This window comes from Brassica napus, chromosome C8, assembly GCF_020379485.1.
Source record: "Brassica napus cultivar Da-Ae chromosome C8, Da-Ae, whole genome shotgun sequence".
NCBI classification, from domain to species: domain Eukaryota; kingdom Viridiplantae; phylum Streptophyta; class Magnoliopsida; order Brassicales; family Brassicaceae; genus Brassica; species Brassica napus.
Window position 1 is genome coordinate 14,662,291 of NC_063451.1, and position 16,633 is coordinate 14,678,923.

Sequence of the window (16,633 nt, forward strand, 5' to 3'; positions counted from 1 at the left end):
CACCCCCAATCATCTTGTTAGTCGAGCAATAGATTTGCTCAATTAGGATTGCTATTTACTTTTAAACACCTAGAATTAATAACCTGACTAGATTTAATAGGTTCCCTAGCTCCTTCTGGATTCGATCCCTAAGTACTGCAACTGAACCTCTTATTTGAGAGAGTAATTCACACTTTAGGGTAATTTGAGTGGTATCAAATTTGGCGCCGTTGCCGGGGAGCTTTGATCGCCATTAGATTTAGTGTTATTGATTCTTATTCTTTTCTCTACCCCCATTCTGACACAAATTTTTTTTTTTGTCTTTTCAGGTGCATGCCCAGCAGTACCAGAAGCAACAAGGACAAACACCTGCTATTCTCAAAAGATCCTGTTCACTTGGAACGCACGATCCGCAAAGACCAACGTTCCACATCGCTCGACGCAGCAGCTTTCACGTCAACTGATTCTCGCACCCAACCGTCGACCGACATCCGACCTTCATCGTCGACCGATCTACATCGTTCGACATCGATCGATACTAGACCACGTACATCGATCGATCATCAGTCGCAAAACATGGTTGCGATTGTTATTCTCAGACAGGACGAGAATGAAAACCTGTATGACCAGGATGGTCATCTGCGTAATGCAACAGGTCAGAAACTAGATGCTCAGGGAAATGTAATCCCTGATACTGATGCTACAGGAGCTGCTCAACCTGTAGAAGAGGCTGCTCGACCAAGGGCACTGGCTGACTACAATTGTCTAGATGAGTACTACGCCAACAGATCAGCTATTCGACTTCCAGAGATTCAAAAGCAGAATTTCGAGCTGAAGCCTCAGTACTACACTCTCAGGTCGCAGATACCCTACTCTGGGTTGCCGCACGAGCATCCTATGGACCATCCGGAGAGGTTCGAGGATCTTATCGCTGCTATTCGTATGGATGGAGTCCCCGAGGACTACCTATTGTGCAAGCTCTTCAAGTATTCTCTGCCTGGAGAAGCGATGCACTGACTTAAGCAGCTACCCACAAGATCTCTAACATCCTGGGCCGACATCAAGAATGCTTTCTTGCGAAATTTCTTCGATGAGGCACGCGCTGAAGACTTGAGGAGCAAAATCGCTACATTCGCGCAGGAGACTGGAGAGTCTTTCAAAGATGCGTGGATCAGATTCAAGTTCTTCCAGCGAGACTGTCCACACCACAGATTCGACGAAGTACAACTGCTGAGCACTTTCTTCAGAGGTATCTCCTTGAGGTATCAGATGGCTCTTAATACAGCTAGCGAGGGAAACTTCAACACCAGGAATCCGGTGGAGGCTGTGAGACTGATAGAAAATCTAGCAAACAGCAGCAGCACCAATAACACTGACTTTGATAGGAAGAAGTCTGTTGCATCCCTAGGGAAGGAGCAGATGGACGAAGTTAGAGCAAAGTTAGATGTGGTTCATGAGCTTCTTAGGAAGCAGTTCTGCTCAGCTGAAGGAGAAGAAGCTGTAGACATGGAAGGAGAAGAAGATGTGAACTACATTGGAGGTACTGGATTTCAGAGGTCTGGAAACCAGGGTAGAAACAGAACCTTCTTTGGCAATGGTCAGAGGAGTAACCAGAGTTCACAGTTCCAGAAACTTTTCAGCAACAACAGCAGAGGCTATGGAAACTCATTCTACCAGAATTCACCACCACAGACTCAGGAAAGCAAGATTGAAGCGATGCTTGACAGAGTTCTGGAAGGACAGCAACAACTCACTTTGGATTTGAATGGGAAGATAGATTCCGCCTACAACAGTCTGAACACAAAAATTGAGACCTTAGGGACTCAGATGAAGAAGCTTGAAATGCAAGTGGTTCAGACTGGAGACACTGTAAAGAGGCAAGAAGCCTTGGCTAGAGAGGCATCAGTTGAGAAAGCAAAACACCACGTAAATGCCATCATAGATGATGATTTTTGGCAAGTGGTGAAGCATGAGAAGCTTGGAGAAGGAGACTTCAAAGTTGAAAGCTCCATGAGTTTCGGCGGATCACATTGGTGTCGACCGATGTCAATGGATACACATCGCTCGACAGACCATGATGAAGATCGATCGACAGATTACTCTAAACATCGATCGACGTCATCTGCTGAATCGACTGCGGAGTATAGTGCAGTTCGAATCATGACTCATGAGGAATTCACAGAAAAAACATCCTCACCCACCCTCCCCTTTCTACGTCAAAATCGATCGACCGCATGAGCCAGCAGTCGACCGACAGAGAGAGACCGATATCGATCGACCCCCCTCACCTCCCATCGATTGACGGGCACCTCTCACCTACCGAGTGCGGTTACCAACTATTGATAATGACCGAATCAACGCACTCAGACCACCACCTAAACCTTTAGCAAACCCATGATATCTTGCATATTTACATGTTTTTAGCCTTCATATCTTGTACATTCTGATCATGTAGATTAGGAATTAGGCATCTTTAGAATCCATATTGCATGCATTGTCTTTATTTGGTGTTGGAGAGTGCTATGGAGTGATTGGAGATGTTTGGGAGCATTGTGATTCAAAAAGAAGTAGAAAATGATCATTGGGCGAGTAGAGGAGCTGGAACGACCTACTGGAGCGAGGTGAGCAACCCGCTCCAACCTGGAGCGACCTCTCGCAGCGACATCATCAACCCGCTCGGCATTTCGTCCCGATACGAGCATGATCTGGAGCGGGCGAGCGCAGCGGGGTCAAGTAGCCGCTGTGAACTGGAGCGACCTTGTGGAGCGACGTAGCGTACCCGCTCTGGGCCCAACATCCTGTCGACAACTTTCGAGAACCGGAGCGACCAAGAAGAAGCGAGGTGGGTACATCGCGCGCCAAATCCATGAAGTGCGAAGGAAGCCAGAGCGACGTCCCCGAGCGAGGTGGCAAACCCGCTGTGAAGCTGGAGCGACCCATTGGAGCGGGGTCACGGACCAGCGCGCATATCTATATTTGGTCAATTTTCCATGTTTTGTTGGACCTTCTCAGACTTGTTTTTAAGGCCCACTAGGTTTTTAGAAGTCCTATAAATACTCTCTAAACCTAAAATTAGGACGAATCTTGTTTTCTATCTAATCAAAACCTAAACCTAAACATGGTTTTGGGGTTATTCATGTCTATTAGTGAGTAGACTAATCTTGGATTCATGGGCTAGGGTGATTAAGGGTGATTAGAGAAGATCTAGGGTGTTTAGTGTTAGATCTACTTGTTTTCATGCTTGTTGAGGGTTCTCAATGCTATTTTAGTCTTGATCATACTAAAATAGATCTCTAGGCATTTCCTGCCCACAAGGTGTATGATGAAATGCCTTAACCAACTCTTCAATGCTTTTAGCTTGCTTTACCTAAGAGATTAGTTGCTAAAGGAGTTAAGATTGCTATTGGACTTGTTATCCATATTTGTTTTAGTAACATTCAACCTAAGAGATTAGATGCTTGAGTTGCTTTACCAAAAGAACATTCATCTAGAGATAGAGCTTGTTTAGCTTAGTGTCTAGGCATAAGGAAAGTGTTTGATTGATAGCTTGCCACCATTAGATTGGATCTACATCACCCAAGATCAAATGCCTATCCCCATGAGTCATCTTGCTTCATATTGAGAAAGAAAGATCATTACTTTATTGCATTAGCTTATTAATTCTTAGTTCGTACCATCTTTAAAACCGGATTGCACTTAGCTTAAGCATAAATTTGCATTCCCTTTGCTTTATAATCATCTAGGATTGGTTCGACAATCTTTTATACTACAACATTTGATTAGGAGCCTTGAAAACTCTTAACATCAAATTGGCGCCGTTGCCAAATTCTAGGTTGATTGTGACATTGAGATTTAGTCACTTGCTTGAGACTAAGTAATTTTTCTTTTATTTTGTTACTGTTTCTCCTTCTTCCTCTCCCTTTGCATTTCAGGTGTATGAACTTGAGGAGCAGAGGTTCATCAAGCCTAGTTCCAAGAGTTGAAGACATAGTTGCACTTGAGAGGGAGGTAGCAAGAAAGAGAAGAGAAGAAGAGCAACAGGCTCACTTTCAAAGATTGTGGTTTGAAATGGAGTACAATCAGAATCAGCCTCATGATGGAGTGGCCCAAGGAGCTGCAAACCTTAGGCCACAGCATCCACAGCGCCAAGCTAGAGCCATTGGAGCCTATGATCAACCTCACATTCATGGTCATAGGTTGGGAATCAGAGCACCAGCTGTGGAGAACAACAACTTTGAGATCAAGTCAGGGCTGCTCAACACCATAGAGAACAACAAGTATCATGGCCTTGCTGCTGAAGACCGTTTTGATCACTTGTACAAGTTTGATAAATATTGTGGCTTGTCCAAGACAAATGGTGTTTCTGATGATGCTTTCAAGTTGAAGTTGTTCCCTTTTTCTTTGGGAGACAAAGCACATCAATGGGAGAAGGCTCTTCCAAGTGACTCTATCACAACTTGGAATGAGTGCAAGAGGGCATTCCTAGAGAAGTTCTTCTCTACCTCGAGGACAGCCAAGATCAGGAATGAGATCTCTAGCGTTCAGTAGAAGCATCTAGAGGGATTTAGTGAAGCATGGGAGAGGTTCAAGAGCTATTAGTCTCAATGCCCACATCATGGCTTCACCAAGGAGAGTTTGCTTACCACCTTCTATAGAGGAGCTCTACCACAGTGAAGAAACATGCTTGATACTGCCAGCAATAGTTTCTTCTTGGGAAGAACTGTGGAAGAGGCAGAGGAACTGGTAGAGAACATGGTCAAGAGTGACTCAGTCTACAGTGAGGAGCATGATAGGGTCAACAAAAGTGATGATCAACAGACAAAGAAAGAGATCAAGTCCTTACAAGACAAGATGGATTTGCTTCTTTCCAACCAAGCTAAACAGGAGCAGAAGAACTTTGTGGGTGGTCCTAGTCAAGAGGTTCCTCCTAAGGTCAATGAGGTTGATGGTTAAGAAGGCCAAGAGGAGTTGTGCTTCATCAATGCTAATGGCACATGGTACAGGAAAGAGCCCAATTTTCAGTACCAAAACAACTATCAACAAAGGCCTTACTACAACAATCAGCAAAGAGGTTACCAAGCCAAGCAGAACTATCCTCAAGCCAACCAGTCTCGTCAGACTCAAGGAAGCTCTTCTAAAGCTCAAGCTCCAGATTCAAGTGTGGATTCTATGTTCAAGCAACTCTTGGAATTTCAGGCCAGAAATGAGAAGACCATGATTTATGAGTTCAAGAACATCCATGCAAATATTGATGAGAACTATTCTGACCTCAAAAACAAGTACATGCAACTTGCCTCTCATCTCAAGGCTTTGGAGGGTCATATTTCTTCTATGCCTTCATCCTCCAAGCAGCCCATGGGGTCTTTACCAGGGAAACCAGAAAAGAACCCCAAGTAGTCTTGCAATGTTGTCTTCTCCACTTGTCGGGCGGCTCTTCGAAGGCAAAACTGTCAGACTTGACGTAAAAGTAGAAGCGCTGCCAGTTATTTGTCCTGTTGGGATGATCGATGATCACGTTGTAGTTAGGCCTCATCTGGATCGAGTACAATCCATCCCCCATCGACTTAAGGTACGTCAGCTCTTCGAACGTCCGCACGCTCATCGACACATTGATCTCTGCTGCCGTGACCATCAAGGCTACTAAGACACGGAGCGAACCGTTTAAGAACTGGCTTATCGCTGCGTCGCGACGTCTCGCATAGGACGTGATGAGTCGAGGAATCGGAAACCAGAGCGTAGTCTCGTTCTGAAAGTAAGACTCGTATACGCATTTAAATCCCACCGGAGGGGACCCCGGTTTCTGGGCTTTCGTCGGAATCAGAAAAGTTACTCCGGCTCCTCCACACGCTCTCAGCAAAATCTTCACGCTGCTAGGAGTCGAACGAGTCCTCTCAACGTTCTCCCACGATTGCCCCTCCACGATCGGAGGACGTAACAGCTCCGGCGCCAACGCCGGGAGATCTTCGAAAATCCCTTCAGGATGGTATCAGCATGGAACAAAATCAGGAGGAGTGATCTCTCCGTCACTCGCTCCACCTCAACCATCTCTCGCACAATCTTGCGCGACCGACTCAACGACCGCCCTTTCCTCGCGAATCAGACGCGCTGACTCAGCAACCAGGACCTGCTGAGGCGTATCCATATTCGTTGTGTCCATCATGGCTTCGCGGTGAATTGTCTCGAAATCAGAAGGGGAGTTCGACTCGACGACTCACGCAGGACTCGATTCAGTCGCTCTCGCCACCGCCTTCCCTTTCTGTTCTTTGGAAAGCCTACCGTCCGACGACATTCTCAAAATCTAAGACTAAGAAGCTAGAGAGAGAAGCAAAGAGAAAGAGAGAGAAAATACCTGAGTCGGATGAAGAATGAAGAAAATGAGAGGCGAGAGGGGTATTTATAAGAGGGGAAGCGCCTCACGCCCCGAGGCGTCATCATTAGACCTAGATGGGCCTAGATGGGCCCCATTTAGGCGCGTGGAGTTCACAACGTCTCGCGACGGTTCGACTTCTCGAGGTAAACCAAGACCGGTTTAGACTGAGATCGGCGGTCGTGACCAAAACCAAAGAAAACCGCCGGTTCATACCAAACCGATGAGATCACGAATTACGAGCAAACAAGCTGCTCACACAGTCGAGGAGCCGAGCGAGATCGCGAGTCCAGAACAATCATCTTGCAGACCCAACTTCCAAATTCGCTGAGTCGGCTACGCTACTCACCAGGGAACTTGGGGGACTTAATGTTGGGTATGAGCCTGACCCTCCCAAAAGGCCCACAAGATAATTGTCCTAACACATGATCACAGCAAAGAAACTCGGTTCGTCGACTCCCGAGCCAGCGACCGGCTCGATTTTAGACTGCTTTTAGCCGACAAAGCGAGTGACCGAAAGTCGTCGGCTCGACGACTCGAATTAGCGGCCCGACATCTCGGCCCAATCATCGAGGAGACCCATTAGGTCAAGACAAATTACGTTAACAAGCAAGCGTCTATAAAAGGAGGAAGGGAGGCAACGATGGAGGGATCCGCAAATCACCACACACTTACTTTCGGCTAGAAACTAGGGTTTCATTTCTCTATTTCTCGTCGATTTGTATTCTCCGGCGAACCAGCTTTCGCCAGATTGTTTCCTTGTTTCTTCCTTTTTGTAACACGACTAAGCAGCCTCTTGATCTAATAAAACGCTTCTGTTTTGACCCACCATTCAAAACAAGTCTCGGTTCAAACAGGAAGTGCCATGAAGGATACTCCCGACCAAAACAAAGATAGATTGGCAAATTTATGTCTCAATTAACTCCAAATTTACTAAATACCAGGGGATAAGAAAGTAATAATTAACAAAAGGCCCATTCTCAATGAAAACAAAGTTTTATACACGACATTAACACATCATATTTCAAAGTTCTATTTAATACCACAATCATCACTTTAGTGAAAACCTCAAAATTTTACAAACAACAATAGAAAAAAGAAAACAATTTTCTTTTTACTTACTTGACCTTTACACAGACAGCACATGACAATGTTTCTTTTTTTTTTCATACAAATCATTAGCTAACGCTAGAATCCCACTTCTTTTTTTAATGGCATAAAAGAGGAATGACTATCTTAAAACACACACTCTCTCAGTCAGTGGGATCTATCTATCAATACCTTTCTCTGCTTCTGCTAACTGATCTCCATAATCTTCTAACAAGTAATCACAAATCTCCAGCAACTGATCTGCCAAAGGCGGTATCCCTGGGTTACGCCCATTGTTGTTATAAAGATGAGCATTGAGCTGGATCTGCCACACATCGTGTCTAAACTGCTCGCGGTTTCTGTACTCTATCTTCCGTACCTTATCCCTGATTGTCGACAGATCCATCGGGCGTTTCACTATATCAAAATAGTCTGGAGCATCCTTCTTCGAAACCGGTTTCAAGAAGAGCCCTGACACTTCTTCTTTGAGTCTTAGTGTGTCCACAATGGTTTCCAAGATGTTTGCTAGCCCAACCTGTTTGTATAGACGGAGAGAACAGACAGAGATGAGTTGAAGCTTAATATGTAACGCACATGATTTGCAAAGAGAAGTTTTACCTCTCCTTTTTTGCGTCTTTTAGGTTGAGGTGCATAATCCGCACCATTCACTTCAAAGTCGGACACATACCGGCTTCTAACGTTCCGGCCTCTTCTATCGTTGTTGTTTCTTCGAGGAGGATAATCTTCTAGATACCCTTCTACTAGTTCGGGTTGCATCTTCTTTTTCTTCTTTTTATTCTTCGCTTTTTGTCGTTCCTCTTCCTCCCTCTCACTCCGTAGTACCTCTTCGTATCTCCTGATCTCAGCTATCTCGTTGGGTTCTTCTGTTACATTCATATCATCATAATCTCTTCTCCTGCTTATCTCCTCTTCTTCCCACCACACTCTGTCTTCTTTTGGTCTCCGCTCTAGAGAGTTCTCTGCTACTCTGAAGCTCTGCTGCCTCTGAAAACCCGTCAGTTCTGCCATTCTTTTTGTTTTCCGGGACTCGAACCGTGGACTCTCTTCAAGACTACTCATGTCATGATCAGTTATCTCTTTCGAACGTTTTATTACAAGTTTCTTCTGAGGCTGCTCTCTTTCTGTAGGCGGTCGTATCACCAGGTGAGGCCTACGAGATTCAGCTTGATCTCTATCCATGCTTGAAGATGGCTGCAGAATAGATATAGTGTGCCTGCTTGAGGCAGCTTGATTTCCAGAGACGCAAGGCTTGTGAGATTCGCTCTCCCCTCTCTCTCTGCTATATGTAGGCAAAGGTCTGTCAGATTCAACATTCGATTCTTTAGGTTTTGCCTTGCTTGAAATCTTGAGTTTGCTGATCTTAGATGTGGTCTTGGTCCCAGTGTCTATGTCCGACACTGCTGCTTGCTCAGAACTTCCTGGAGCTTCTAAACCAGGTGTATCTGACATCGCTCCAGCAGGGATACCATATCTAAACTTCAGAGGGAGACCCCCAGTTTTGTAAGTGGAACTATCTCCCTTGGGAGTTGCATCTACGGTGACTTTTATTGCACTTTTCGGCGCAGCCTTGGTGCTCTTGATAGGTTTAATCTTGGCCTGACCTGATAGTTCTGAAGTACTCGGTTTTCCCACGGACTTCTCCATATCTACACCTTCGGGTTGTGGATCTGTATTTTCTCTGTATCTTGGGCAGTGTTTATTGGTTCTCATGTGCCCATACTGTCCATGAAAATAAATAATCAAACACTCCTATCAAACAAGCAAAGTTTAGATTCATAATCTAGTCACAAATAAACAGATATACCTGACCACAGGCTCCACAAACAAAATTCTCTCTGGCCGATTTCTTTTCCTTGAATACCTTAGACCACGAGAACAGGCAAAACTTCAGAATTGACCATAAAACTATTAGAATAAATTTAACTATACTGTAGATTGTTATACTCATTTAATTGTACCTTTAGATTTTCGTTAAGTATTTTGACTTTCTTAAGCGGGCCCAAAGAATTGCCATTGTCTTTAACCTGTTTACCTTTGGGGGTCTTAATAATAGGGCTATCAACCTGCCACTGGAGGGGAAAATAAAAGTTGTCAACACATGCAATCCCTCAAGTTGACAATCAGAAAAAGGCAAGAGTCAAACTTGTACTGACATTTCTGGTGTCTCTGATGGTGCTCTCATTTACTAAGAAAGATGCATCAGGTTGGGTGGCGATAGGATTCTCGTCAATGAAAGTGGCCTTTCTTACAGGCTCTGCAATTTGAAAACCTATACTGGGACGTGGAGGAGGAAAGGACCCCATTCCTTCTCCCACAGCTTTGATCTTCTTCTTTTTCTTCTTCTGGTCCTCATCTAATTAAATTAACAAAGTCAGTGATGCGCCGACAAAAAGTTCTTTAGCTAATAGCACAAATGCCACACACGTACCTTGCATCAGTAATCTGCATAACTCCGCATATTCAGTAGCTTCATCTTCAATTTCTTCGTCAGTCTCAACTTGAGATGGCCTTCGTCTCATCTTGAGACCCTTAACTCCGTCCAACTTGTCATTCTTAGACATGTTAGATTCTTCCCCCTCCCCACCTTCCTCAGCATCAAGCAGGTTTTCCAGATCTCCGGCAAAGGAGTCCAAATCACTGTTGGCCTCATTTTCACTTTCATTCTCATCACCATCATAAGCAGAAAGGGAAGAAAGTTGCTTATCCCAAATCTCCTGACACTTTTCTCGAGCCTGCTGTTGCATCTGCAGGAAAGACATTCTCTGCCCACGGGCATACTTGCCTATAGTTGTAGGGTCAACCTTAACACCAGATGCCGCCTGCTCACTTGATAGCTTCCGTATCATAGCTATACGGTGCCATCGAGTTTGCTTAGCAATTATCTCATCAGGAACATTGAATTTGATAAGAACCTATAAAGAGATCATCCAAACCAAATCTTAATTAAGACTTTCACTGGCTTTACATTATAGAAGAAAATTGAAACTTGTAAGAATGATGTCCTTTTAAGGTTCCTAGACATCTGAAATAAAGAAGTATACCTCTCGAGCTGCTTCCATGCTTAATCTGCGAAGATCAGCATCTGTACCAGTGACAGTTGGGGCTCCACGACCAGCTGCTGCCTTTTTCTTCATATGCCCGGCCGCAGCTGGTGCTTTTGGTGCAGCTTTGACAAAGCTGAATCCTAGACCCCGTCCAGATGGATCGCCAACCCCAGTAATTTCCAAACGCTCTATATTTGCTCTATCCTACTCAAACCGACAAATGAAAACCAGATATGTGAGCATCGGAAAGGTAAAACTGAAGCATGAGCAAGGACTGATCAGAAGCATCAAATCCAATTCCACTGACTAGATTCGGAAACACTTTTCACAAAACTAGTGTACATGGAGCTGAAATAGATTCTAGTGTTGAAATGAATGTACTAATAATGTCTCAGCCCTGGCATATATATAAAAACCACGTCTTTACGGATTAGGGATGACTCAACCGTAACTCCTATGTTCCTAACATAATATATATATATAAGAACTCACTGGCTATGTAAGCCTTAACATAGATAAGTGATGTTTACCTGATTTGTACAAGCAACAAAATTACTGCTCAGATTCCATGGCGTTATCTGCAACTCCCTCTCAATATGTGATGCAGCGGCGAGAGCAATAGCTTCGTCTGGGAGCTGAGTCAATGCAGCTGATATGCTGGCAGGTAATGTAAACCGGGTGATCCCTAAATGTTTGAGCCGGTACAGCCCAGCTAACATACTCTCGTAGGAACACACCTAGGCCAACAAAATATAGAAAACCATGCATCTTAAAGAGTATATTTCCGGTAATAGCAATCAAAAGCTCATTAACTGCAATTCCGAATAGTGGAAAGCAGACGGGGCATATTTCAACCATGAAAAGAACTTAAAGGGAAAACTAACATGCTCTGGTGCCACCAGCTTTTTAAGTTCATTCTCAGGTGGAACTTGAAAATCAGGTCTCTTGTACCAACAAGGCTGGCCATTTTTATCCCTCTGCATTTTGTACATTTATGTAAGGCGTAAGTATGATACTATGATACAAAGCATGATTAAGCAAAAAAAAAAAAACAGAGAGAGCGTAAGCGTGCAACTATAGATGCTACTTATGCAGAAGTGAGAATTTGATAATATACCTTCAAACCGGCACAAAGTTTCATGTTCCTTCTGACAACTGCATCTGTTAAGTTAGAAAATAAAAAGGACAGCTCATCTGCAGCAATTGAGTGGCTCTTCATAAACTCCCGGTACACATAAACCAACATCCTGTTCACCAAATAAGTCTGTAGATTCTTTGATCCAGGAGACATTACTTCCATGCGAGGTTCCTGGGAAAAAAATAAACTGAGCATGCCGACTTTATGAAATCAAAAAAAAAAATAAGCTGCAGTATGTCACAATTAATTATAATGCAGGTGGAACTCATAACCAGACTAAAATGAGCATCTCAGATTTAAACACTAACGCCAAAGTACCAACGAAAGTAGCAAAGGTAAAAGCGGTAACGTAAAAGATAATAGAATTTAATACACCCAGGCTACTAAGCTCCTCTATTGCGCTACTAAATCACAAGCATGAAACATACAAACTTATTTTTCTAATTTTCTGTGTATATATATAGACATGCACTGAGACCTTCCTTGGACAAAAAATCTAAGAGACAATTCTTGCGAAAGACAAACCTGTTGTCCGACAACAGCTATCTTGTCAATACGCCTTAGAGAGAGCTTCCCTTTTGGAGACCGGACCAGCAAATAATCTGTTGACTGCAATCTATGCGGAAAAACAGGTGCTTTATACATGTTTGTTTCAACAGATGACTGACAGCAACCAGGCTGTATCTCCCCAAGGAAAGGGGATTTGTCTCCAGGTTCCAGAATCATCACATTCCCTAAGGTGTCACTTTGATTGCGCAACAAGTTCCCACGTTGATCCTCTGAGGATGACTTCTGATAATATGTACACAAATTTGCACCCATTCCTGCATTGCTGAGCATCAACGGCCTCTCCTCGCAATACCTACACAGATCAATTAAAAGAAACGGTGACTTCTAATACGAGTCTTTTCCTGCTGACAGACAGGTGAAATTATCTACAAGAGCAAAACGAAATCTTCTTACTCCAACAAAAAAACATGGCCATCTTTAGTAGATAAATCAGCCTTCCTCTTGAATGCCCCAGGAGGTCTCAAAGCTTTATTTTCGCCAGGCAGCTTTTGTGCCAATGGCCACAGATGTACTTTGGTACGCACAAGATGTACCAAAGAATTTGGTTGAACATTTTGTACAGCAAGAGAGTTTTCATCCTCAAGTTCCTTTCCCATATAAAACATTTTGACTGCTTCAGTTTCCTTAAAATCTGCAAAACAGGTAGAAATTGAGCACCAAGACTTGTCAGTGAAACCAATAGAATATTGTGTTCTTCAATTAGAATTCACGCCATAATGCGGCAGACAAAAAAAAAACAACCTAGCTTTTTAGAAGCCTTCGCTTTTAACGAAGAGACAGATTCCTCTATTCCAACGTGTAGCTTGCTTCCTTTACCCCCCAGGCTCTTGATTACAATTTTCATGGATCCTCCTCGGGAGGGTAACTTTCCTTGCTGCTTGATGGCTAGCTCATTGTCATGTGGATACCACACAGCTTTGGGCCGGTGAAAATTTGCTATGTCTTTACTGTAATGAGTTAACACAAAACAATTTAACAGACACTAAAAATAGATGTAAAAACATCCAATCTTCAAACTTTTAAGAATCCAAAATTAGAGTGACCACTTACTTGCTCAATCTGTTCTTCATTGTCTGCAATTTAATTGCTGGTGCCGAATGAAAAACTCTCAAACTATGAACACCGGATTTATTAGTGTTTGCTTGCAGCTGCTGAGAGCTTTTCCCGTTCATATAGAATTTGTCATTAGAAATATTAAATTGCCAGCCAGAGTTTGATTCACAGCCTTCCTGAAGGCTTTCATCATTGAATTTTGAAGACCGGGATACAATCATAGCTCCAGCATGAAGTTGAAGATTTTTGGTTTCCTCGTTATCCAAAATTTCGAAGACCATTTGCTCATCTTGAAGATCAAAAATTAGTTGAGACCTGCTCAACTCTTTATCTGATTCCCATATTATACGATCTAACCATGCCTCATCCCCCATATCCCTCTCTTGCAAAGCAAGTTTGCTGAAGCGAGATTTGCTTTCAGGTCGCTTCATATTCTCCAATCCAGTAATGTCGTTTTCACTAAGATGATCCTCATCCGACTTGGATTCTAGCCTTAGCAGTTGTGGATGATGTCGACGATTGTTAGTGGACTCGCTTCCAGAGTGGGAACCTCGTGAGCCAAAAGACTCCAATAGATTGGCAGAAAAAGACACAAGCATATTCTTTTCAGCTTGAGCTTGCTCTCTAGAGGTCATCACATTCAAGCTTTCTTGTTCAGTCTCTGAATTTGTTCCTTGAACCAGCATACCCAGTGACTCAAGTCTAGATTCGAAGCTATCCCCAGAATTATCACTAGTTTCAGGAGAATTTTCCCAAAGAATTTGATGTTCCCACTCATGCTGGTAGAGAGGAAAAACTTCCATTGATAACTGAGACTGGCACAGAGAGGAATCGTCTTCTATTACGTCCGGCTTTAACAGTTCACCCATGATACATGAATCCCTTCCTAGCTTGGAGAATTCTCTTGATTCAGGTGTGATACCTCCAATTGTGCCAGATTTTACCAGCTGTAAGCCCTCGCTCATTGGAAAGGGAATATCTAGCTGAATCAAATCAGCTTGGTTTGCATCAGCATCGATCCCACCATGGCTCTTCAGGAGTATCTCCTCATCATCTTCAACAAGCTCAGAGATATCCATTGATTTGTATTTATCTGTACGGAATAAGGCTATGATGTAACAGTTCCACTTTCACATGAAGTTGCTTAGAAAAAAAAAGAGAAAAAGATGTAAAACATATTTTCAATGGCACCAACTACATAGATCTAGTACATGATCGGCAAGAAGAGAGTGAGACACATAAGAGTAACAGTGATTGAGAGGTAAATACTATTAACATCTGGAGAATTTTATTTGATGTTGCAAATTTAAAACTTAGTAGGGTTTGATAAGATATTAAATACGAAGAACATTTCAGATCGCATACCTCTATTATACGAAGCATATCTATTTTCTCTCTTGTCCCGTTTCTGTGGTGGCTCATGGATAGCAAATATCTCGGAGAATTGTAATATGACCATACCATCTTCCATATATAAAGTAGGCAATGCGGTGGCGCCTTTCTCATCCAATGCACCTTCCAATAACTCATCAACCTCCTCCTGAATGTTTTGATGAGATCACTAACAGAACAAAATCATCCCACAGCAGAAAATAGATACGTTGTTTCAGAAACAATTTCCCTTTTGGGGATGTGGGGGGACTGACCTCCTGGGCACCGTTTGTGTCCATATGATCCTCGCTTTCAAAGATTCTAGCCTCCTTTTCATACTCCAAGGTCTTGTCTTCCTTGGCGACAACTGCAAAGCAATATTATTCTGTCTCATATCCAGTAGCTCAAGAGGGATATTAACAGAAGATTTCTAATTGCAAACCTGGTTCGCTCTCTTCAGTCTCAAGAGCTTTTTCAACTAGGGCATGCTCCTCCTCTTGTCCTTCTTCTTCCTCATCATAATCATCATCATCAAACACAGATGCTCTAGAACTTAGACTACCCAAAGCAACTGGAGTGGAAAAATATTCCTTTTTGGGCAGCAGATGATCTTCCTCACTAACTACTTGAACTTCGGGCCCATCATACTGTTCATCAATATCCTCATAATCAACAGCATCCTCAGCTTTTCTATCATAATCTACACAGCATATCATCACAGTCAGTGAAGCTGATGACCAGGACTTGTTAGTAGATAGTATCAGTATGTAACTGCTATGCGCAGGGCTCGTTGCATATTTAGAAGATCTCAAACATAGGCCGTAAAATAACTATATATGATTTACGCAGATTAATATGCACCACCTTGCTCAGCTGGATCACTTGTACGATCAGATTTTGCCAATAACTGTTGAGTTTAGAATCCCCAATTTTTGGCATCCCAGTAGAGCAAAAAAAAGTGATTAAAAATCACATAAAAAACACTGACTTTAAAGAAACAAAATATTAGAGAGTGCGTAGAATGTTACATTAATATCTGGTAGAGATGAACCCAGCTTATCTGCCAATGCAGAAAGATGTTCTTTGGCGTCCTGTAAAAATTTGAAACGTTTTATCATTGGCACCAGCCAGCTAATAAAGTAGATATCTTAAATTCAAGAAAGCAGAGAGATAACCTCATCAAGGTAATCAGCATCCAAGTCGCCAGAGTTATCAACATTTCCAAAGATAAAGCCCAGGTTAAAACCCCTGTTGCTGTCATCATATTCCTCCTCGTCATCTGCAAAGGACAACATATAGATGAACCCAGCTCAGCTGCCAAGGTATCATTATGACCCGCTTCTTCTCTCTATCATCTAGTAAGGCTGCAGTCCCTAGCCTCTCTCTAATAAAACTATCATTTCCCATCTATTCATCAATTACAATCCCACAAACCCTCTTCCAATTTATAAAGAATCCTAAATATATGTCCAGGGATCACAAAAGGCTACTCATTTCCACTTGAAGAAGCTAAACCCAAAATTAAAAAACCGTCATGAGCCGACCTAAAAAGGCACCGAACTTGCATGTTCCAAAAGCTAGAGAAAGGACCTGTCTAGTTTGAGATATTGTACTAATCCAAAATTCGACAAGTAAGCAACAAACTTCGGTAAATAAAAAAAAAGGCTTCAATCCTTTGCAGTTGAAGAAGCTAAGATTGAAAACCCTAAGAGTCATGAGGCGATTTAAAAGGTCTCCGCGTAGATAATTGAGAAAGCAAAAGCTTAGAGGATTACCTGACGAAGACTCGTTATGGGACCCGTTGGATTCAGCCATGCCAAAGCTTCAATTTTGCAATGGTAGAGAAATCGGGGGGGAGAGAGACGGCAAGGCAACGAGCTTCCTTCCCAGATCCGTCCGTAAACATTTATAAAAAAAAGATGCTGAAATATCCTCCTCTTATAAATCCTTTTTTTTTTCTATTTTTCTTGTTTTTAACTAAAACACCTGAAAAATACAATC

The 16,633-nt window shown here is 42.8% G+C and overlaps 1 protein-coding gene and 2 non-coding genes across 5 annotated transcripts; all 3 read right to left on the minus strand.

Moving 5' to 3' along the window:
* Positions 1-1,085: 1,085 nt before the first annotated feature.
* On the minus strand, positions 1,086-1,193 carry LOC125592177. The gene has a single exon (XR_007328024.1). It is a non-coding gene; the product is annotated as a small nucleolar RNA R71 (small nucleolar RNA).
* A 3,301-nt stretch (positions 1,194-4,494) lies between these two features.
* Positions 4,495-4,601, minus strand: LOC125592074. The gene has a single exon (XR_007327924.1). It is a non-coding gene; the product is annotated as a small nucleolar RNA R71 (small nucleolar RNA).
* Positions 4,602-7,323: 2,722 nt separating this feature from the next.
* LOC106421599 (transcription initiation factor TFIID subunit 1-like) lies at positions 7,324-16,594 on the minus strand. Of its 3 annotated transcripts, XM_013862427.3 has the most exons (21): positions 16,408-16,594; positions 15,808-15,911; positions 15,661-15,723; positions 15,497-15,539; positions 15,075-15,332; positions 14,908-14,999; positions 14,627-14,801; positions 13,259-14,354; positions 12,950-13,155; positions 12,602-12,839; positions 12,164-12,500; positions 11,618-11,809; positions 11,385-11,477; positions 11,031-11,237; positions 10,498-10,704; positions 9,885-10,368; positions 9,610-9,809; positions 9,415-9,525; positions 9,261-9,317; positions 8,054-9,175; positions 7,324-7,970 (listed from the first exon to the last, which is right to left on the minus strand). In XM_013862427.3, exons 1-21 carry the CDS (start codon positions 16,445-16,447, stop codon positions 7,614-7,616), a joined length of 5,682 nt encoding a protein of 1,893 aa, XP_013717881.2. In that variant the 5' UTR covers positions 16,448-16,594; the 3' UTR covers positions 7,324-7,613. The 3 variants fall into 3 exon arrangements, with proteins under 3 accessions (XP_013717881.2, XP_048621456.1, XP_022566387.2); XM_048765499.1 differs by lacking the exons at positions 15,497-15,539; positions 16,408-16,594; XM_022710666.2 differs by lacking the exons at positions 15,497-15,539; positions 16,408-16,594 and having other exon boundaries at positions 14,627-14,822.
* Between the last annotated feature and the right edge of the window lie 39 nt (positions 16,595-16,633).